The sequence below is a fragment of the Rutilus rutilus genome (genome assembly GCF_951802725.1).
Source record: "Rutilus rutilus genome assembly, chromosome: 25".
Lineage (NCBI taxonomy): Eukaryota > Metazoa > Chordata > Actinopteri > Cypriniformes > Leuciscidae > Rutilus > Rutilus rutilus.
This window is the reverse complement of record NC_140229.1, coordinates 26527459-26549602: the sequence shown is the minus strand read 5'-3', so window position 1 is coordinate 26549602 and position 22144 is coordinate 26527459. Positions and strand designations below refer to the sequence as shown.

The 22144-nt window shown below is 39.1% G+C and overlaps 2 protein-coding genes across 6 annotated transcripts in view; both read right to left on the bottom strand.

Moving 5' to 3' along the window:
* Positions 1-474: 474 nt before the first annotated feature.
* On the bottom strand, positions 475-12306 carry hmgcs1 (3-hydroxy-3-methylglutaryl-CoA synthase 1 (soluble)). Of its 4 annotated transcripts, none has more exons than XM_084401080.1 (10): positions 12162-12306; positions 9154-9611; positions 8025-8150; positions 7683-7847; positions 5026-5194; positions 4526-4696; positions 4319-4425; positions 3111-3236; positions 2787-3009; positions 475-2008 (listed from the first exon to the last, which is right to left on the bottom strand). In XM_084401080.1, exons 2-9 carry the CDS (start codon positions 9599-9601, stop codon positions 2834-2836), a joined length of 1488 nt encoding a protein of 495 aa, XP_084257206.1. In that variant the 5' UTR covers positions 9602-9611; positions 12162-12306; the 3' UTR covers positions 475-2008; positions 2787-2833. The 4 variants fall into 4 exon arrangements, with proteins under 4 accessions (XP_084257206.1, XP_084257204.1, XP_084257203.1 ...); XM_084401078.1 differs by having other exon boundaries at positions 2861-3009; positions 12162-12295; XM_084401077.1 differs by lacking the exon at positions 12162-12306 and adding an exon at positions 11242-11378 and having other exon boundaries at positions 2861-3009.
* A 1246-nt stretch (positions 12307-13552) lies between these two features.
* Positions 13553-22144, bottom strand: part of map3k1 (mitogen-activated protein kinase kinase kinase 1, E3 ubiquitin protein ligase) — a 62091-nt gene continuing 53499 nt past the window's right edge. For both annotated transcript variants that reach the window (XM_084400704.1, XM_084400705.1), the window contains exons 17-20: positions 21702-21833; positions 21210-21352; positions 18228-18359; positions 13553-15653 (exon numbers count right to left, since the gene is read on the bottom strand). In XM_084400704.1, coding sequence (XP_084256830.1) covers positions 15504-15653; positions 18228-18359; positions 21210-21352; positions 21702-21833 — 557 coding nt within the window. In that variant the 3' untranslated portion in view covers positions 13553-15503. The remainder of the gene's footprint in view (positions 15654-18227; positions 18360-21209; positions 21353-21701; positions 21834-22144) is intronic.

The window sequence follows — 22144 nt, the reverse complement described above, 5'->3', positions numbered from 1 at the left end:
AGAATGTTTATGTGTGCCTTGAAATGCAATGTAAGCCGCTTTGGATAAAAGTGTCTGCCTAATGCATAACTGTAAATGTCTTATTCTTATTAAAAACACCACATTGACATATAAACAACATTAAAAGCTTGATTTTCACCACAGGGGGACTTTAAATAACAAATACTTGCATATGAAATGCAATAGGAGTAAGTGACACATATTTTGGAGCATTTATCAATGGATATATTAATCAATAACACTGCCTACAAAAATATAAATGATTTGTAGACAGCACTAAACCAGATATATGTGTGTGAAGAGTGTGTTCTTCTGCGTGTCCACACAGGACTGGACCAAACAGCTGTGTATTCAAGCCTGTCTGAAACTGCTGGCAAGGCAAAGTGCCCATGTTAAATATGTAAATATTTATGAGACATGACATCACCCCAGCCCTGCAGTAATTCAGTGGATGCAAAAGAATAAGCAGAGGCGTCAGCAAAAGAACATTTAATCCTCAGTTCACACATGATCAGATTCCCATATAAATTGAGACACGTCCTCTGTACAGCTTGTTTTCTACAAGCTGCATCTGATCAGATTCCAATGTTTGCCCATCTGCAAATATAAGTTAGTACTGTACATTACTTGCCAATTATTGGCATGATCTGATCTCAGGGAAACCTCTTGTAAACATCGGCTGTTTCAAGTTACATCTTTACAGTCAGCATGTCCTGGCAGCAGAGTGAACAGAAAGAACAATACCTCTATACAGTCTTCAGAATAAACCCTTTTGTGTTTTGTACATGGTTAGAATAAGGCTTCTCAAAGTTGATGGATATGCAGTTTCTGCAGATGTGAACATGGACCCACAGATTGAAGAACGTTCTGAAAGGAAATGCCATCTTGCTATCAGCGTTTGTGCAATTAAGCGTAATCTCTGTCTGAAAATATCTCGTCTTTGCTTTTAGCCTATAATATCTGCCTTAAGCCCTCTGACATCAAGGTTTAAGGTGCGAACTTCTACAATATTGTAGTATAATTATTAATATTGCTTCTCTCCTCCCATAAATCTCTGAAACATCTGCATCATTACTGAGAAGTGCTCTGTGTTTGAAACAATCAAAGGTCACAAGGAAGTGAGTATTAGGGTAAGTTGTGACATAGAGCGAGTCCACAGCTGACTCTCTCTCTTCAATACCTAAAACTGTCCAAAATTAATGTGACTGATTATAACATTTAATGTTTTCATCAATCTTTCATCCTCTAACAATAATCATGACTTTATTTCCTGGTCTGGGTTCATTATAAACGAACATTATCTACTTATGATTCTCGTTTCAAAGGACATAAATGCCAACAGAAGCCAGTTTAGCAGCAACTAAACAATTATGAACTTACTGTATGTAATTAAAACTTTACATGTATGGCTCATTAATATGTGATCCAGGCACATTTCCCTGACATGGCCATGGTGATAAGACTGACTAGAAGAGTTAAAAACACAAATCCTGACAGAGAGGACAGAGCGATAGTCGTGAGTGTGAAAACTGAAGCTTTTAGATCAATTAAAAAACGAGGGTCGATCTTCCCTAAAACAGACGCTCCGACCCTCCAGTTCTCGGCTGGCCTAAAGCGTCTGCTATAACTGACAGGATGGACAACATGGAGCTTGTGGATGCCGACGGGTAGATATTTGAAGTTAAAAGGATGAAAGAAGTCAGGATATCTGCATAGATGACTCTGAGCAGCAGAGAAACCTTCCCATGTACACATCTTCATCTTCAACACAGTGACGGTCAAACTAATTCTGTCCTGGGACACTTAAAAAACGTTGAGTTTGATTTGACTCATTGATGAGTGATAAGTCCTGGGGTCTGTTTTCGCTAGTTTCTTCTCCAGATCATGTGTCTTCAATGTGACCTGCACCTCACAGAGGTAATCAATGATCCCCGTTGCTGATGACCACCTCAGGGCCAGCTGTGGTAGTTGGGATACGGGGCATCTTCTTGAGCGGGCTGGGAATATGCTGAGAAGGACAGAAAAACACAGTCAGCCAAACACAAAACACTTACGATTTACTAGAGCGTTTGTTTCAGAACTGGTTGTTTTCTCCACTAGTTGGGTTTGTTTAGGCATACATGAACACGGCAAGCGCTCTCAGGCCCCGTTTACACCTGGTATTAACCCTCTGGTGCTCTTCGAAAAATTGCACGTGTTTTTTTGTTTTCTTCTTCATCGGAATGGTACGAAACTTCATCGACGAATTTCATCTAGTGGAAACTTTTGGTACTGCGGCCAAACAAAATCATACAGAAAGCTCATTTTTTGAGATATCAGGCTCAAATGTTCAACACAACTTGTTTAGATGTATGGCTTTGATTTTCTCACAGTTTTAGAGTAATACATGTTTTAGAAAGTATATATTTCATATAAAAATTGAAATTTTTGATTTTTTTTTAACAATAAACATAAAATTCTGTAACTTTAAGTTAGTCTGAGCTCTAAAGCATTCAAAATTTACGACAGTTTAAGTTGGAAATGACATTTTCAGGTCTATGCTCAAAAAGTGAATAAATGGATTATAAATACAGCGTAAATATAATTTAGTAACATAAAATCCCCTAAAAATACAAAATATTAAATAAAAAAAAACATCGAACTAAAATATAGTAAATTAATTTAATTGAAAAATAAAAATATTCTGTCATTTTTGAGCACCAGAGGGGTAAGATGTGTAGTGGTCGATAATCTGGATGTGCGTACAGTAAAAATGATTAAATCGACATCACGCGCTCTACACATACCCTAATGCACACGTGAATGGGCTTTACTTCTAGCTGAATGAACATGTTTAACTGGTCCAGGGGTAAGTGTGCACCTCAGCTGCAGTGAGCAGTCCCGCCTCCAGAGGCCTGTGGTCGTTCATCGAGCGCCTGGCGTACTGTCTGCGATGCTTCTCGTCCACACGGGTCAGGTACCATGTTCCAGGGGAGAGCTCCTCTACAGAGCCTTGAGGGATGTAGTTTGCTGTGGGAATATGAGAAACATCACATCGTCAAATGGACCTGAGAGATTTTCATAAAGACAAAAATCAATGCGAGAAGAACAGAACGCAAACGCTTGATTACCTAAATGGTGTGTTTCTTCTCTGAGCTTCATGTTCTCAGCAAAAACCCCCGGTGAAACCTTCTTTCTAGAGTCCAGTCGGGCCTGCAAGTCACACAGGCTGGAGACCATCTTATCCAGAGCAGAGCCTTGAAATGAAGATGTACGTTAGCACAACTGACTGACTGTCATCAACCTTGAGCTAACAATGGCTGGGCGATACGACTAGCCTCTTATAGAAACTTCAGGCAGCTGTGTTGATTATAAACGCGTTGCGAGGCGCATGTGTCCAAGGTGTAATTCTGTGTCCACACTGGCTGTCTACACTAAACATTATAAAAAAATCCATTGTAGACAGCATCAGTGATTGTAATGGGATTCATCAGATTTTGACGTGACGCACAGCTTGCATCCGGGCAGACACTTTAGTTAAGAATGCGCAAAATTAGAATAGTCGCATAAAACAGTTGCGAAAATAGTAGCGTTTCCCGTTTCAAGAGAACAAAACGGTCACTTCCTGGGAAATTGGCACAAACTATCTGTAATAAGAATGAAAGTCGCAGGAACCGGGTAAGATACCGTGGCTCTTTTTGCCTCCATCATTAATGACCTTTGATGCATGCGAGATGGTTCTGGGAGGTCGTTATGCAGAACCATTTTGATGACGGACTTTGGTTCAGATATTTCAGAATGACCAACATGCTGAGATGCTGTGCGATGACACTGGTCTGCTGGTTGTCCAGGTCTCCATTCACATTATGTGCATGTCTTCTTATCGGATAAAAAAAAAAAAAGATCCTCCTCCTCCCTCCAAAAAAGAATTGAGCGCATACAATCGTTTTTTAGAAGTTATGTTAATCTTGGTGTTTCCATCCAGATTTTAGTTTTAACATGCGGATAGGTGGATGGAAACATAGCTACTGTAACCTTAGGTTTTTACAGTTGTAATACAGCACATTAATACAGAATTCAGCTGATTCAGTGAGGGCAATCTTATGGTTACTATTTGGTTAGAGTACTTTTCATTTAATTCACTATCAAAAAATAGGCATGACTACATTGTTATGTATTATATGATACAATATATCTCAAACATTTTTGGGTTGAAATTCCACATAAAAAGTGACAAAATGTGTTGTACCATGACTGTGAGCTTGGTCGTACCGCCCACCCTAGTTTAGGGGAATGACACTCTAATAGAAATCGCTTCTGTGTGTGTGTGTGTGTGTACCAGGTGTGGCGTCTTGTGTGACTCTGATGGAGTAGAGTGTGGCAGCAAAGCCTGAGCCGTAGGAAAACACACCGATCCTCTGCCCTGCCAACTGCTGCGGTGTGTGTCTGTGGAGATTCACAAAATAATAAGAATCACGTCTACAGTGGCTTTGAATTTAACCATGAATGCTGTATGAAAATAAGACGAGGCACCCGTGACACTTACTGCGCGAGAACTGAAGCCAAGCAGCCGTACACTGACGGCGTGTACATGTTGCCGTTCTGGTTGGATATGAGGAGAGACGCTTTGGTTTTATTCTCAAACAGTTCTGAACTGGCTTTCATAAAGGCCTTCTCCACATCTCTGTCAAAATAGGTGTCCTCAATCTTCACGTCTCTGCAAAAAAGAGTAAAGAAATGTAAAACGTTTGGTTTATTTAAGATGCGATCACTATGATCTGCTGTTGTATGAAAACAGCTGAGAGAAGAAGCTTCAACATCTCTCTTTATATCTTCCATTAAAAAAAAACAGCATATGGGTTTGAGTAAAAACAAACAAAAAACATGAGTAAATAATGACTGAATTTTCCATTGTGGTGAACGTTTTCTTTAAGTAAAAATGGGATCAATTAATTAATGTTAAATGTGACCACTGAGTGCACTTCTCAGCATCATGTGGAGCGACTCTTTTTAACGCTCAACCGTCAGCTGAAGGAGCCTACTAACCTGAAAGCTTCCAGTCCGCTGAAGGGGCCGCTCTCTGTGTTTGGACTGGGATGACACATGAAATCGTTGAGCATCAGGCGAGCCAAAGACTTCTGGACCAGTTTGCAGTAAGGAGAGTGGAAGACCATGAAGCCAAAGTCTTCAAGACTGCAGCGCCTCTCTACACCCTCTGAAACACAACAGAAGCCCTCATCAAAAAATGAGCAAGAAGTCAAAATCCTCTGATCTTCTCTAACAGTGTCTGGCTCTGTTGGGATGTGCAATTATAGATCCTGAAGAAAAGATGAAACCTAAATTTCAGTCTGTTCCTCACAGAGATATCATATAGCTTAAAGGCAGGGTAGGTAGGATTTATTAAAAATTAAAGATCCAAATTTGTTAAAACTTTCTATATATATCAATACATAATTAAAATGTAAGAACTCTGAAAAAAAGAGTATAAAAATCAAGTGACTCTAGACCGTTTAATCTGTATTAAACACAGCTCATTATTTCGATTCGGGACGAATCAAAGGATTGGCTTAGGCGACTGTCACTCTCTCGCAACCATGGCAACCACCCTTTTGCCACACAGCACCTGCCCACTTGCGCGTGACCGTTTGATTTGAGGATTGCGAGAGGCACGGAACCTGATCACACCTCCGTCCAGTAGATGGCGGTAATGCACTATGTTTGCAAGCTGCCAATAAAATCTATCGAAGAAGAAGAAGAAGGCACTGAACCTAGGAATACCAAAACAATGGCAGAGAAAGAGCAATCTAAATTTACAGTACCGACATATGCAGTTAGTGAAGGCAAACCAGGCAAAAAAATGCCCCTTCCCCTCCGCTTGTCTCAGGTAAATAATGCGTCCTCTAGCTCAGCGGTCGGAGTCGCGCGTTCATGTGTTTTGGGGGCGTGGCTTTGGAAGAAGCACAGAAATGAGGGGGTGGAGTGAATGGAAATAATGAGATGTCTTTAAAACAGTCGTGAGAGGTCTACAGACACTCGATTTTGATACTTTCTTTTTCAGAGTACTTACATTTTAATTATGTATTGATATGTACATAAAGTTTAAACAAATTTGAAAAATAAAATTTTTAGACCATTTCTACCTACCCTGCCTTTAACGGGCATGAGTCGTATTTATTGGAGATTAGGACTTTGACTTTTGCCCAAAAATCATATTCGAAGTTCGTTTGTGTATTAATATTAATATTCAAATATATTCTAATATTTATTAATAATATTTTGACGGAGACAGCATGGAGTCGATTCTGGCCTGCCTCGCCCCCTCCCCCCCCCCCTCCTCCTCTTCTTCCAGCTTCCAGTAGTGTTGACAGGTGGGCTCTCATGTTGCTGGTCGTCTCGTGGTGTGTGAGTTTGTTCCTACATATTTTACACATCACGTTGTCCTTACTCGTGATTTTTCCCTGTTTCCTTGGGAACCCAAAGTAGCGCCACACGTTGCTTTTCAAATTGTCAGGAATGCAGATTTCGAACTCCTCGTCAGGCGTGGTTGTTGTAGCCGTTGGTGCTGCCATTGTTTTGGTATGCAAAATAGGCGCTAACCAGGACGCTAATGTCACCTACGGGAGCCCAGATGACCAATAATAGCCTTGCTAACGAGCTCGCGATTCACAACTTCACCAGCCGTGAAAAAGCCTCGGAATCTGAATTGAAAACAACGTTTACAAGCAAACACATTTACACAAAATAATGCCCATAACAGGTCCGAATATTAAAGGCTGCCTAATATTCGTTCGAATATAATCATTTTTTAAAATATTCAAATTATATTCGAATAGCGAAGTTCGGAGTCAAAGCCCTATTGGAGAGGGACTGAAAGTGTAGCCAGTGAAAACTGAAAGAGGACATTTTGGCCGATAATGTGAACACAAATCTTTACACTAGCAATCAGGTACATGTCCATCATCAAGGTTTATAACAGCATGTAATGCATGACGGAGGAAATATGAGAAAATAAAGGGACTCCTTAATACTAGCATGCTTTTCCAATTTTAGGTGCCTTTAACTAATATAAATAATTGTTTGGTAAAATGTGCTTATTGTGTTGTTGTATTGTAAAACTCTTGTGCTGCTATTGAGGAGGATACGGGTGAGGTGAGGACAGGTTTAGTGGTGTGAGTGGGCTTAAAGGGGAAATGAAGCGGTCAGTCAAGTTCCCGTGACTCACACGCTGTGGTATTGCAAAATGACGGCGCCCTTGCTCCAAATGCTATAACAAAACATCCCCTTTTCTTTAAAATGGTTACATTAATCGTGTTGGTTATATATATTTATTTTTAATTAATTAAAGTGGAAATCAGTTTACTAAATAACGTAAACTTGACTGACTGCTTCATTTCCACTTTAAGGGGTCAACAGTGTGACTATTTTACAGAAATTAATAACAGCTGTAATTACATCCAGGCACTTTTTAAATACATGAACAATGTAAAAACATGTATATACACTAAGTGCAATGTATCAAATGATACATGTAAATGTAAGTACATAGTAGTTAAAGACACTTAATATAAAGAGGGTATATAGAATGTGTGTCTGTCACAATATGGCAGAATAATACAAATAAATACATGAAAATAAATAAATAAAAGAGAAACTCAATGACTGATTTCCATTGTTTGAGAATATGTGGATATATATTCGCCCACCTCTCTGCCACTGGGCGTGGATCTTGTTCCTGAAGACGGAGTAGCATCGATCTAAAGCGCTGAGGTAACACTGGATGGAGAGCTTGCCGTCCACCACTGGATACTCGGACACCATATCTGGCTTATAAAAATCATACGCATGCTGCATATGTGTCCCACGCAGCCCTGTGAAAATATGTGATTACATTTCAATTACTTGATGAAATAAAGCATACAGAGCATTACAGGTGTAACTGCCGATTTCTGCATGAGCTTTAACCTCGGCCTCACACAGACCCTGAGTTAGAGCTGTGTGTGAGTGTGAGAAAGGTCATGACAGCTGATGTGAGGCAGGCCTCATACCTCTCTCAAAGGCCAGAGGGGCGTTGGGTCCCACTAGCATGGCCACGGCTCCGGCGCCCCCTGTAGGCCTGGCGCTGCCCGTGGCGTAAACCGCAATATCACCAGCGACCACCACAGCATAGCGACCTGCACCATCAAAACCAGTCCGTTACTCAATGATCAGTAGAAGAACAACTCAACTCAAAATACAGCCTTTTATAATGAATGTGGTCCGGTCACATTTCACCCTAAAATATGAGCTGACATAAAAACTAACCCAAATATCATATATTCTGCATGGAAGGTAATGAAGCATGTTTTAGGACTGTTGTGATGTTTTGCATTGTGACATTATTCTCTAATAATTAAGGATATTTCACACCCTAAATTCTTAGTTTATTTAAACTCTGAATATGTAATTCCCATTATTCTTAATGGTGATTATCACTCACTACTGTAATAAAAAGTGGTATCATTTAAATTAAAGGCAGTATTTCAAATACTACCATATATATATATACAGTAGTTAACATTTGAACTGGATCAAAACCTTTCAAAGTTATACATGAATTTTGAACAATACCCGTTCTTGTCTTAGGACAACTTTGATGAACTATTTTGTAGTGAAACTATCCACTTCAAATGTTGGCTACTGTATATATATATATGTATACATTTTTACAGTAATGACATGCTTAACTGTCCTAAAAAAAGTGCTACAAAAAAATAAAATAATAATAATTCACACTGCCCTATTGTTCTTTAACTATAAACATGAATATTAGATGTTGTGGTGAGACGTGAGCTCTACAGTTCACAGCGCACAGTCCCAGGAGCTGGACTCCACCTAGTTGTGTGTGTGTGTGTGTGTGTGTGAGAGAGCAGCGCTCCGTCCCAGGAGCTGGACTCCACCCAGTTGTGTGTGTGTGTGTGTGTGTGTGAGAGCAGCGCACCATCCCAGGAGCTGGACTCCAACTAGTTGTGTGTGTGTGTGTGTGTGTGAGATCAGCGCACCGTCCCAGGAGCTGGACTCCACCCAGTTGTGTGTGTGTGTGTGTGTGTGTGTGTGAGAGCAGCGCACCATCCCAGGAGCTGGACTCCAACTAGTTGTGTGTGTTTGTGTGTGTGTGTGTGTGTGAGATCAGCGCACCGTCCCAGGAGCTGGACTCGACCCAGTTGATGGCGTTGAAGAGCGCGGCGGTTCCCCCGTAGCAGGCGTTGGTGGTGTCCACTCCCTCCACGTCAGTGTTGCCCGACTCCTCGAACAGCTGCATCAGGACCGTCTTGGTGGATTTGGACTTGTCGATGATGGTTTCGGTGCCCACCTCGAGCCGGCCCACGCTGTCGTAGGACAGGCCGCTCCGCTCCATCAGCCGCTGCACCACCGTCAGGCACAGGGAGTTGATGTCCTCGCGGTCCGAGCAGAAACCCATGCGGGCCTGTCCCAGCCCGACGGTGTACTTCCCCGCCCCCACGCCGTCGTACTCCTCCAGCTCGGCCTGGTCCACGAACTGAGAGGGCACGTACACCTCCATCGCTATGATGCCCACATCTTTAGGCCACGCGGCCTCGCACACTGCAGGGAGTGATCCAGGCATTCTGAATGGACTGAGACAAAAGTGTGCAGGACGTTATGATGCAGCACACGGACTCACAGAAAGCAGGGTTACCAGAACCGGTCCCACTAGATGAGTGACAACACTGATGTCTAGAGAACAGCGGCGCAGATCACAGATATAATGCAGAGGAACATATTTCAGCATGTTTTGTAAGATGTCTCTTATGCTCAGAAAGCTGCATTTATTTGATCAGAAATATTATTACAGTTCAAAACAGCTGTTTTCTATGTCAATATAGTAAAGTGTAATGTATTCCTGTGATCAAAGCTGAATTTTCAGCATCATTACTCCAGTCTTCAGAGTCACATGATCCTTCAGAAATCATTCTGATATGATGAAATAAATGTCTTTACTGTCACTTTTGATCAATTGTAATGTGTCCTTAGAGAATAAAAGTATAATTTTTTCTCTAATATGTTTCTTGATCATCAAATCATCATATTAGAGTGATTTCTGAAGGATCATGTGACACTGAAGACTGGAGTAATGATGCTGAAAATTCAACTTTGATCACAGGAATAATAAATTACATTTGACTATATATTCACATAGAAAACAATTTCATTATTTCATTCAAAATCATTATTTTAAATCTGAATAATATTTCACAATATTACTGTTTTTATTGTATTAAATGCCGTCTTGCTGAGCACGAGAGACTCCTTTCAAAAACATTTTAAAAAATCTTAATTATTCCAAACTTTTGACCGTCATAAACACTACGAGACGGCCAAGCGGCAAGTCCTTTGAAAACTGAAAACAAATATATGTGTAACATCCAGCGGAAGGAGCCATAGGTAGTGAGAGGCACATGGCAAAGCCTGTGAGCCACTGGAGCTCTGCCTCCTCTAATGAGATTAACCCTTCACTGGGTAAAGGACATTACCTTTAACCTACATAGATATGGCCCTGCGGAGCAACTTGTCCTGTTCCATGTCCAGTAAACACACTTGACCAGTCAATGTGGAAAAAAGAGGAAAACACCCTAGTAAACACCATTGGTATTGATTTATTTACACCCAGGGCATGTGCATAAAAGAGTTCATCTGAACAATAAACAGAAGTAAATGCATTTTGGTATCACGTGATCTTGTCTTGTATGTTTAAAACCACACATATATATATATATATATATATATATATATATATATATATATATATATATATATATATATATATATGTGGTAAAAACAGCAAACTTGTCATGTTTCTTTCAACTAGTTGACTTTAGTCAATATGAAATACACTATTACAGATTGTTGTCCTGGTTTGATTTGGATGATATAATCATTCCTCTGTAACTATCTTAGCCTCTTAATCATTTCAATGAATCTGTAAGTAAATAACGCGCTATACATCAGCCGTTCGGGTTTGTCGTGTCGTTCACAGGGATGTGGAAACGCTTTCATAATAATTAATTTCAATAAGTAACTAATAAACGCAAATCTACATTTACATTAAACATATACATTAAACCAGCAGTAGTCATAATTCTGGAAAGGGTCTAGGCAATGACCCCACCTAACGTTACATGTGTCACTCGCAGACCGCGAACACCTTCATCACTGCGACACACACACACACGACCTCACACACACACACAGGACACTTCTTCTTACCTCACAATCATATATCAGTTTCTATAGCTAGTCTGCAGTATGGTGAGCTCGGAGCCGTCCGGGGGAGATCTCATAAGGTCAGAAGTGTGATGAGTGTGTGCGGTCGAGCAGTGTTTGTCGACGGACCGTCTTCCGCTGACGGAGGAGCGCGCTCCACACACACGCGTCTCCACTGCGCACTACACAGTGCGCACACTCAGTGTGTAACTTAACAAGCAAGAATTTCCTGATTTTTTGAATCCTAATATTCGGGACGCGTGAATACGAACCTGTAATGAATGTCTGAAACGTTTTTCGACCAATATTATGTTTTTTTTTTTTTTTTTTTTTTTCAGTAAACATCAAATAAACTTTAGATGTATGTTAACCCTATACTTGTATAAATTGCCGCGAGGCATTGATTAAAATATATTCTATTTACGTCGTTTCTGCTATTTCAGGGTGTTTGAGACACTTTCCCCCAGTAAGTTTTAATGGCAAAAGTGTCCCCTGAATTCACCCATATTTAACATTAGTAAGTTAGTCACTAGTACTCTGATAGTAAACGAGATCGGAGGATCAATAGATTTTAGCTTCACATGGAAAAAATAAATATCTGTGAAGTTATACAAAAGCGCTCATATTAAATTTAATTCAGAAAGTTGGTCATGGAGATTTTATTAGCGTTGCGCCGATATTTTTTATTATGTATTTTAGAATAATTATTCATCTTTAATAAAAGTAAAAAAGAAAAGAAAGAGCTTTTCAAGTGCATGCTGAACTATCGAGAGAAAGTCCTTCATTCATCAGTCATATTGAAGTTAATGTAAGTTAGTGTAGCCAGAAACTTTATAAAACAGGCTATAACATTAATTTAGATAAACTTTACGTCAGAATTAAGCACATAATTGTTGTTGAAAACAGATTTAGACTGAACTTACCTTTATAACTGTGTTCAGTTCCTAAGAGAGCTTGTCATTGAGTGAAACTGCCGTTAAAGACGGTATTAAAGACATACTATTTATACACGGCGGGCGGACGATACCTGTGCAGCGCGCGCGTCTGCTTCTGGAGCGCTTCCCCTACAGCCAATCAAAACACAGAACGCGTTCTGAAGGTCCTCATCTTCCCGCCCCTTCACGCTCTTAGCCAATGAGCGCTTCAGAAAGGAGGGTCGCTAGACGAGGTGCGCATAGTGGTTCAATGGTGTGAGCGAATGACGGTGTATGGTGAGAGAGCAGCAGCCAATCAGAGCGCACGACTGATTCTGCTCGCCATTTCTGCGCGAATCGGCAGGGAAGCATAATATCGTTTCCATGACTACAAGAGGTTGAACGATGAAACGCATCATATCGGAGGATCATCACATCTCAGTCAAGCGTTCACTGAAATGACGTATTGGGTAATCCTTAGAGTGATCATATTCATAAAAGTATTATAAGATTTTGAAAATACTTGAAACTATAACAATGTCTATACTTTTTCCTCCTCCTTACCAGTTAGATTATTAAGATGACATGTACATTATAGTAATGGGAGAGATTGATTGACCAACAGAAACTAAATCAATAACGATAAACAATTCTCTCAAGACATTTTAAGTGGTCTAGTTAGTGTATATAATAGTTAAAATAGTGCAAAGTAACACGCAAAAGTTAAACATTACATTAAATATAAATAAATATATTAGTAAAAGAGGTTCGGATGACAAAAACGTTTTGAGAATTAAAAACAATTGGGAATGCATTACATTTAAATATGAAATTACATGAATTTGTGCATTAAAAAAAAAGAATTAGGAAGAATAAATAAATGATGAATAATTTACTGCCATTGTGTGAATGTAATCATGTAATCAATACGTTTAAAAAAAAGTATTTTAAAATGTAATATAATCAATTTACAAGTAATTCTTGGAATCTGATTATGTAATCCAGATTACATATAATCAGCTTTTATACATATACTGTATATATACACATACACACACACACATACAGGTATATATACAAATAAAGCTTTTATTGTATAAAAACAAAACAAAAAAACCCTCCCAGGTGGATCACAACATTACAAACTTGTTTTAAGGCAAAGGTGTATAGGATTTTACTGGTTTCCATCACCATAGTAAAACAGGCCGTAGCTAAACTAAAGGAAGTTTAGCATGTTAAGACGACCATATTTCTTACAGATGTAATTGAAACCGTAGTTAGATTGATTGAGCCGCATGTAATCAGCACATCCAGTGCTGCTGTATTCTGTATTGACTGAGAATAAAAGGACCAAATATGAACCAAAAAGAGCCAAAAAAAACAACAACACAACAACAAACTGATTTTCCTATACGTTTTATTTGCTATAAAGACCAAAATAGGTAGATTTCATTATAAAATGCTTCAAATGGGGTAAAAACCTAATAATTAAAACATTTTTGACAAAAGCTACACAGGATTAAAAGATACAGCTTTAGCCAATTTTCATTTTCTTTTGCTGAACCCAGAGATTTATTTGCACAATAAAAGGTGCTAATATAAGTTAGCCCTTAAGCCCTGGAGATCTTTGAGGAAAAAAAACAAAGAATCAGAGATATAAAATTATAATAAAAGAATATATATTTTTATATATATATATATATATATATATATATATAAAATTATTTATATATATATATATTGAGAAAGTGAACTTTGGTAGAAGAAAACTCTAGAGGACACCTGAGGTAGAAAAGACTGGAATAAAACAGCAATAGACAATCTTCACATAAAAAAGTACCACCAAGTGACGAGAAACAGCATCATTTCATACAGGTCCGTTCAGCCCAGAACAAAAAGCCCATGAAACAACCCAACAACAGAACGCAGTGAGATGAGGAGAACTGAAGAAACGACAGAAGATGTGGAAAACTCAAGTAATACTGATTAGATTTTATCAAGCCGACTGAAACAGACACCTTTCCAGTATATAAAAAGACAGAGTGCATAACTTTAAAGCTTTCATAAAGGCATAGGAAAAAAAAAAAACAAGAAAGAAAAAAAAAAACACACATTGCAGGAACAAAATACGTATTTATGATGAGAAGTGTGGCTTTAAAAATGCAGGAGTCAAGTAAAATACATTTAGCTACCAAAATTCATATTTACATCTTAACTCTTCAAGCTTGATCAGCCTGTTTTCCACATAAAGCAGTAGAACTTGCATTAAATAACATTACTTTTAAAAAATATTTTTGAAATCGTCACGTTTACAACTCAAGATTTGTGTGAACGGAGTCCAAATAAGGTCGTCATTATTCTTTTAAAAATGGTTTTAAAAATGGAAGAAAACCTAAAAAGCAACAACGCTTGAAGAGCTACAGTTCAGACACCTGACATGTTTTCAGAACATGCATAATGTTAAAGGTTTTTGGGGAAAAAAAAACAGTGTTTACGAGCACTAAAGTCGTTAGCTAAATATGATCCCTCCACCGAAATGTTCAACGCTTGTAATGGAGTAAATAACACGCGAGGAAATGTTCAGTTACGCGAGCTGAATATTCCTTTAGGAAGCTTAATCGTTTACAAAACGTCTTGGATTTTCGTGAACGTGAACAGAACAGCACCAATAACATGGCTGAGTAAATAACAGCTGAAAAGGAAATGAAATTTCAACTGAATCACGACGAGTCGACACCCAAAGTAAAGAAAGAAGTCAAATCACGACATATAAACTGAAATCGAGCTGGAGATCCGAAATTATGTTCCAGTGGGACTCTTAAACAAGATTTACAGACGCACATCACAGTCTAAAATTGGGCGATAGCTTTGAAAAGGATTATCCCAATTACACCCATTAAGCTAAAACATGTAAAACCAGACATTTATACAACAAGATCTCCGTTTAGAAATGAAAAGTGAACCATACCGGCATCATAAGCATTCACATTCAGCGGTGCGCTAGTTCAACTAGCAGAGATTTGTCTTTCACCAACACACATTCATGGTGTGAAAACACACGAGGCCTGACATGAAGATCCGATGTGTTAAATGTGAGGGGGGTTTAACAGATGAGCCACTGAACGCCGTCACTCGACTAAAGATGACCTGATTGTGGACTGAGCAGAGATCTACACTTAAAACAGAAATGGCACTTTCATACAGATGTGCAATCATGTTTTTTGCATCACGTATTGAGGATACAGCATTTAGGGCCCTCTGCGATGAGTGTGTTGTGTTTGTGAAAGACAGAAGTGTGTAGACTAGCAGTAGAGCGTGTCAGCAGGAGCAGGCTTCAGTAGTGTGCCGTCTCTACCAGCTGTGCCTGAAGATGGGGTGTTTCAGCAGCTCTCGCGAGGCCGGCCGGTCCGAGGGCTGCAGCTCCAGGCAGCGCAGGGTCACGTCCCGCAGGCCCGGGGACAGGTGGGGGGGGATGCCTGGAGCTGTGGTGGCGCTGGCGATCTGAGGGACGAGTCAGTGAGAATCTCTATGTTATTCATATGGCACCATTTAGCACATTCTAGGTTGACCAATGAGCTACACAATAAAAAAGACAATACAATATAATTATAAAACAAAACAAACACAATGCAATATAACTTCCTATATAAAACTTTTTTTTTTTTAAATGTGATGATGCAGATCGAACACAGAAGGGCAGAGACTTCCGAATGCATAACAATCTCTGGACAAAACTGGACGATGTTCAGTCAATAAATCCGAGAGGTAAGGAGGAACCGAACCGTTTAAACACTAAAAGAAGATTTTTAAAATTCACTGGATGACACACAGCGCAGAGAACGTAAACCCGGCGTGATGTGGGCCGTGTAGTCCTGGTTAAGAGTCTTGCAGCTGCATCTGCAAGCGGGATAAAGCCGACTAGCTAATCCCAAAGTAAAGTGAGTTACAGTAATCCAATCTAGATGTAATAAAAGCATGAATTATTCTTTCAAAAAAAAATTTCCTTACAGAATAGGTTTTACTTTTACTAGTAGTCAAAGCTTAAAAAAGCATGATTTGACCACTGTATTTATGTGTTTGTCAAATTTCAGCCCATCATCAAAGACAGAAAAAGAGCTGATGTTCCCTTTTGCCAAAAACTTTAACCACTTTTGGTTAACAAAAGCTCTGTAGCGGTCAAGTCAAAATCACTCGATTTGCATCTTCCGGTGGGTGCAGCCAATGCTCTGTTTACTCCTGGTATTAAGATGCGTTTGGTTGATCGGATCACAAGTGGACGCGGGAGAAACACTCCTGTTTACACCTGGTGTTTTAATCCGTCTCTTTTGTCCACTTTAGACCTCTTCTGTCCTGATTTCGTCGAGGGGAGGGTCTATGGGCGGGTAAACGTAAATGATTTTTTCCAGATCTTTCGATCTAATGGACAAAATATAATCTTGCAATTTACATATGAACGCACTCAGAGACGACGGAGAAACACACGGAGAACATCAGCTTTAGTTTCTGCTCTGTCAGCCGTAAGATTACGCTGAGCGCTGTGAGTGTGTGTTAGAAATCAGGAATGATTGAGAGAACACTGTGCTTGGTGTGTTTTTCATCTTCAAACTAAACTAGAAAGTTTAAGTCCCGTCTGGCTAGAGCGTTTCCCATGATGTTCACGCGTTAGGTCAGTAGACGGAGAGAGGACGGTCTTTAGTGGATGTTTGAACACATTCGACCACATGAGTGTTTACAGTACGAAAGCAATCCGGTCGAATGTGTTTTCATCTACCTCTGGAAGTGGTCAAAACTGGACAAGCTTGAAGCGTTTTAGACCCTGTTTACACCTGTATTAGCGTCGTCCACTTGTGATCCGATTGACCAAAACGCATCTTAATATCACCGTGAGACTCACGCAATTGACACTTTTCAAGATCCATTTTCTCACGCACAGAAAAATGGCAAAGCAAAGAGGACACGGAGACCGAGACTAGACAGAGCAAATTACTTACGATATAAAAAAAAAATCTCAGATTCTGTCAATTTTGTATGAAATTCAAACAATAAATATGGTTTTGGCGCTTGTAAATGTGACGTGACACATCCCTAGCGGCACGTGAACCGATCATCTCTAGCTAATAGTAAATAAACACGAATGAACACTGTTGAAAGATACAGTACAACTTACCGAAATGTATATTACTCATACATAATATCAATCAATCAGTGTTTTTAAACCACGGAAAGGGGTCAATAAAACAGCTGGAGAACAATTATGTCACATAACATTTAGCCTACCTCAGGAAAGCCATTAAATGACCATATTATAGGCTAGCATATAGCACGTCAGTTGGCTAGAAAGAGAGTATTTTGCTAAATATGTGTACAATATTACATATTTATTATATTTTTTACTTAGCTATATCATTAAATAAAGTTGTTATTATAATAAAAACCGCATTATATTTAATTTGAGCTATTTTTAACCTTATATAATACTACCAGCTGATAGGGCTCTCTGTATGTTTACAGCATTAGGTGAGATTTTTTTTTTCTTGAGAAAAATGAACGCCTATCTTGTGTAGCCTACCTAATATTTATCCAAACGAGTCTATATTAAATCAAACCACAAGAACTGAATTTGTTAAATTTGTGTCAAGCAATAATAAACAAACGTAGCTTCCCAGAAACTGTATCATGTAAACATTGTAACATGTTGTCACTAAACCTAATTAAATTCAGTGTAGTTACTAAAATGTTTTGACAATCACAATACACTTTTTGAGATTGTCTTTTTTTACATCATTACACCTGAACTTAACCCTATAATGCAAGAATATGCTTTTTTACTTCCTGAAGCTACTGAGTACTGATTTAGTACATGTTTTTAACTAGTAATTTTATTTGTTCAGCATGAAAATGATTGTGCAAAAACATTTAAGGAAATGTCAAATATGTCAAGTACTTAACTCACCTGAAGTCATTTACATTAACTCATGGTAACATGTATTATAAATGGTTTAAATTCTCAGTAAACATGACTACATTGATTGTTTTGCTCATAAAGTCCTAATACAGATGCAGTTCAATCCTCACCTTGAAAATGAGTGCCAGGTGGTTGGAGTGTTTCTCAGCGTTCCAGGGAGGCTTGGCACAGGACATCTCTATAATAGCACAGCCCACACTCCAGACGTCACAGCTGCGCCCGTACTGCTGCCCTCGCAGCACCTGGACACACACACACACACACACACACACACACACGTTTAAATCACACCAGTTCACAATCAGTAGTGTAGTAACGCCGAGACTATTCAATAAAGCTGCCATCAAATATAAAACAATCCTCTCGACTCTACCCATAAAACAGCTGGCCCTTTAGCAGCGTTCACACAATTTTGTTGCTGTATGTCACAAGACACATTTCAACATCTTTAGAAAATGAGATCAATGAGATGGATACTTTTAATTTAAGTGAACTTCACATAAACCTATTATAATAAATGTCACATTTAGCAGTGCTTTTAATATATCAGGGCTCAAAACTAAGGATTTTTCCCACTAGCCAAGGCGGGCCGGTTCTGATTTTTACCTGCTCTGCCAAACTATACAGATTTATCCTTATTAAAGTTACAAAAGTGTTTCAGTTATTTTATGTGTGTTTTGTTGTTTGATTAACATCAATGATAGACAGCAGCAGATATATTAGTCTTATAAAATTGTAGATTCGGTAAACTAATTAATTAATAAGAACAAAATATAGATTAAGAATCATTTTGGAAATGGATTGTGACTCCTAGAATCAGAATCGAATCGTGAGGTGCCTAAAGATTCCCACCCATAATTGGGAGTAAATTTATTATGGACCATTACAGATACTTTGCTTTGAAAGTAAAATGAAGTCACACAGTGAAAAAAAAAAATCCTGTAGAGAAAAAAAAAAAAGATGCATCGATAGCAGTTTGATCATCGCAGGCCTCTGAAATTGTAATCAAACTGAATGGTGAGGTGCCGAGAGATTCCCAGCCCGACTCAGACCTACTGCAGCTTCTGTCTGTGGTGCATTATTTGCTGCCACAGTATCTGGTTTCAAATGAGCCCTAGTCCACTTGTCATTATAAGTATAGGCATGTAAAGGACCACAAATTAACGGACTGGCACATTTTCAGTACTCTGGCTATATACAATAGCCACTATATATATATATATATATATATATATATATATATACACATATACACATACACACATATATATTGTATTCTAAAATGATGTTCCTGATGCACTAATTGACACAACTGGTTTCCAAAGTTGACCAGCTAAAGAATTTACTTACTAACAGTACATTTAAAATAAAAGACCCAAACAAAACAAAAAACATAAGACACCAGTCAGATATACAAAAGGTCACCTGAGACAATCCAAAGGTTTTATTTCTGCAGTGACTCCAGGTTTTAGATTATTTTTTTAATTTTTTTTGGTATTGTGTTCTGCACGCCGCGCCATAGGTGCACAACTTTACTTGCTCTCTAAGCTTTGGACATTTAAATGCCACTGTCCTTTCACAAAACTGTGGTCAAGTCTGGTGACCTCTCTGTGTGGCGTTCAGACTTGCGTGGCCAGTCAAGAAAATAGGACAAAGTGGATTTAGATCTCGGAGTAACTTGAAATGAAAGTAAATTGCAGTTCTTTTGTGGAAGCCACAATAGGCCGACCCCTTGTGTCGTTGTTGTTATTGTGTGCCCAAACTCTGTTTAATTAGGAAGCAGTTCAGCTGGCCCTGCCTCTCCCAGCAGGGTATTCATTACTGAAACCTCTTCAAAATGAACAAGCTTTCTTTTGTCTGGGAAGGTCTCTTTCTCTCAGTCTCTCAATTTCCAACCAAAAGCTTTAAGCAGAGTCTGAGAAGGCTAACTTCTACATCTCCTTTAAGTAGTTGAATTAATTGGACCCAAGCAAAGTGAGTATTGTGAGCCAGTTTAAAACCCAAACAGAAGCATCTTGTGGCTGTAATGTTTGCATTTAATACATCAAATATAAATTGAAAACAAAGAAACTTTGCCATTGCTACATACTGTCCTATTTGAATGCAAGTTGTGAAAAGTAGTTTTGATATTGTGTGTCTGACTTGCTATACCAAATGGACGTTCATGGAACACAGAAGTTAAAGGATTAGTTCACTTCAGAATTAAAATTTCCTGATAATTTACTCTCCCCACATCACCCAAGATATTAATGTCTTTCTTTCTTCTTTCTTCGAAAAGTTGAAGGTCCAAATTGCAGTTTCAATGCAGCTTCAAAGGCTCGACACGATCCCAGCGAGGAATAAGGGTCTTATATAGAGAAACCATTGGTCATTTTCAAAAAAAAGATAAACATTTCTATACTTTTTAACCACAAATGCTCGTCTTGCACTAGCTCTGCAATGCGCCACACATTACGTAATCATGTTGAAAGGTCACGCGTGACGTAGGCGGAAGTACAGATCTAGTGTTTACAAAGCAAATGTGCAAAGACTAAGTCAAAAGGCTTTTAAAAAAAATACATTAATAAAAGGTAAAACATCAATGTCGGATGACATTGGAGGAGAAAATGTTTTTCGCCCTACCCTACATTTTGAACCGGAACACGCGTGACCTTTCAACGCGATTACGTAATGTCCGGCGCATCACAGAGCTAGTGCAAGACGAGCATTTGTGGTTAAAAAGTATATAAATGTTTTTTTAGTTTTTTTTTTTAGAAAATGACGATAGTTTGACTAGATAAGACTCTAATTACTCGGCTGGGATCGTGTTGAGACTTTGAAGCTGCACTGAAACTGACATTTGGACCCTCAACCCGTTGGACCCCACTGAAGTCACTATATGGAGAAAAATCCTGGATTTCTTTTCAACTGAAGAAAGACATGAATATCTTGGATGGCGTGGGAGAGAGTAAATTATCAGGAAATTTTAATTCTGAAGTGAACTAATCCTTTAAACAGTGGCCTGTTTAAACACTTCAGGGTGAACACTTCAATCTCAACATGTTTTATGTAGTAAACAGGCAGGTTTTGTATTTTTAAGTTCAAATGTTTACCTCAGGAGCCATGAAGGCAATGGTTCCCAGGAGCTGACCCTGGAACTCCCCCGCACCCGTGCCTTTTGAAGCCAGACGTGCTGCTGCCCCAAAATCAGCTATCCGCAACCTCTGGCCCGTGCTGTCGATTAGTAGATTGGCACCTACACAGGTTAAAAGGAAACCATAAATATGGGTCTGCTCCACAACCTAGTGAGCTGCCTTGCTGTCTACTGCCTAGAACTGAAATTAACCGCCACACTTGGGCAACAACCCCACATTACACAAACAGAGCTCCAATGCTCTGCAACAGAGTTGAAAAAAAAAAAAACAGTAGGAACCTGCTTAGGTTTGGAACAGAGCTTATAACACACAAAAATATTTTACTGAAAAAGTCACTGCCTTCTCTATCCACCAAACCAACCTGTAAAGGACACAAGAGTACGCTGGAAACCATTCTTCCCAGTTTGAGACAATAGCAGTTCTTTCGGTAGCCATGCTCCGGTAGCTTACCTTTGATGTCGCGGTGTATGATCTGATTCTCGTGGAGGTAGGAGAGACCTCGTAGGAGCTGCTCAGTGTAGTTGATGACCACGCCCTCCTTAAACGCGCCATATTTATTTAAGAGATGAGATACTGAGCCACCTGAGGAAAACAGAGGAGTTACAGGTATGACTTTTATGGACCAGGACAGATCTGGTAAAACAGTCATTCTAAAAACTGTTACTTACAAAGAGGAAAATAGCCAAAAGGGCCTCTTGTTAATGTGATAAAGCATTGTGAGATCCAGTGTTGCGGTTTTCATTTTTTTTGGGCTACATTTTAAATTTTAATTTACCCTCTCTCCTCCAGGTCAGCACGTGCTACTCCCTCCAACCCCTGGTTATCTGATGTTCTTCGTGAACACCAGAAAGGAAATGGCGTAAAATCAAAAGACCCATCTGACCTGAGTATGT

Bases quoted from the DNA above. Each gene is read 5' to 3' on its own strand.
- hmgcs1 (XM_084401077.1), bottom strand. The intron at 3,010-3,110 runs GTAATCAAGCGT...ATATTCCCACAG, and splicing joins AGAAGAAACACACCATTTAG to CAAACTACATCCCTCAAGGC. The intron at 2,009-2,860 runs GTGCACACTTAC...TGTCCTTCTCAG, and splicing joins GACTGCTCACTGCAGCTGAG to CATATTCCCAGCCCGCTCAA.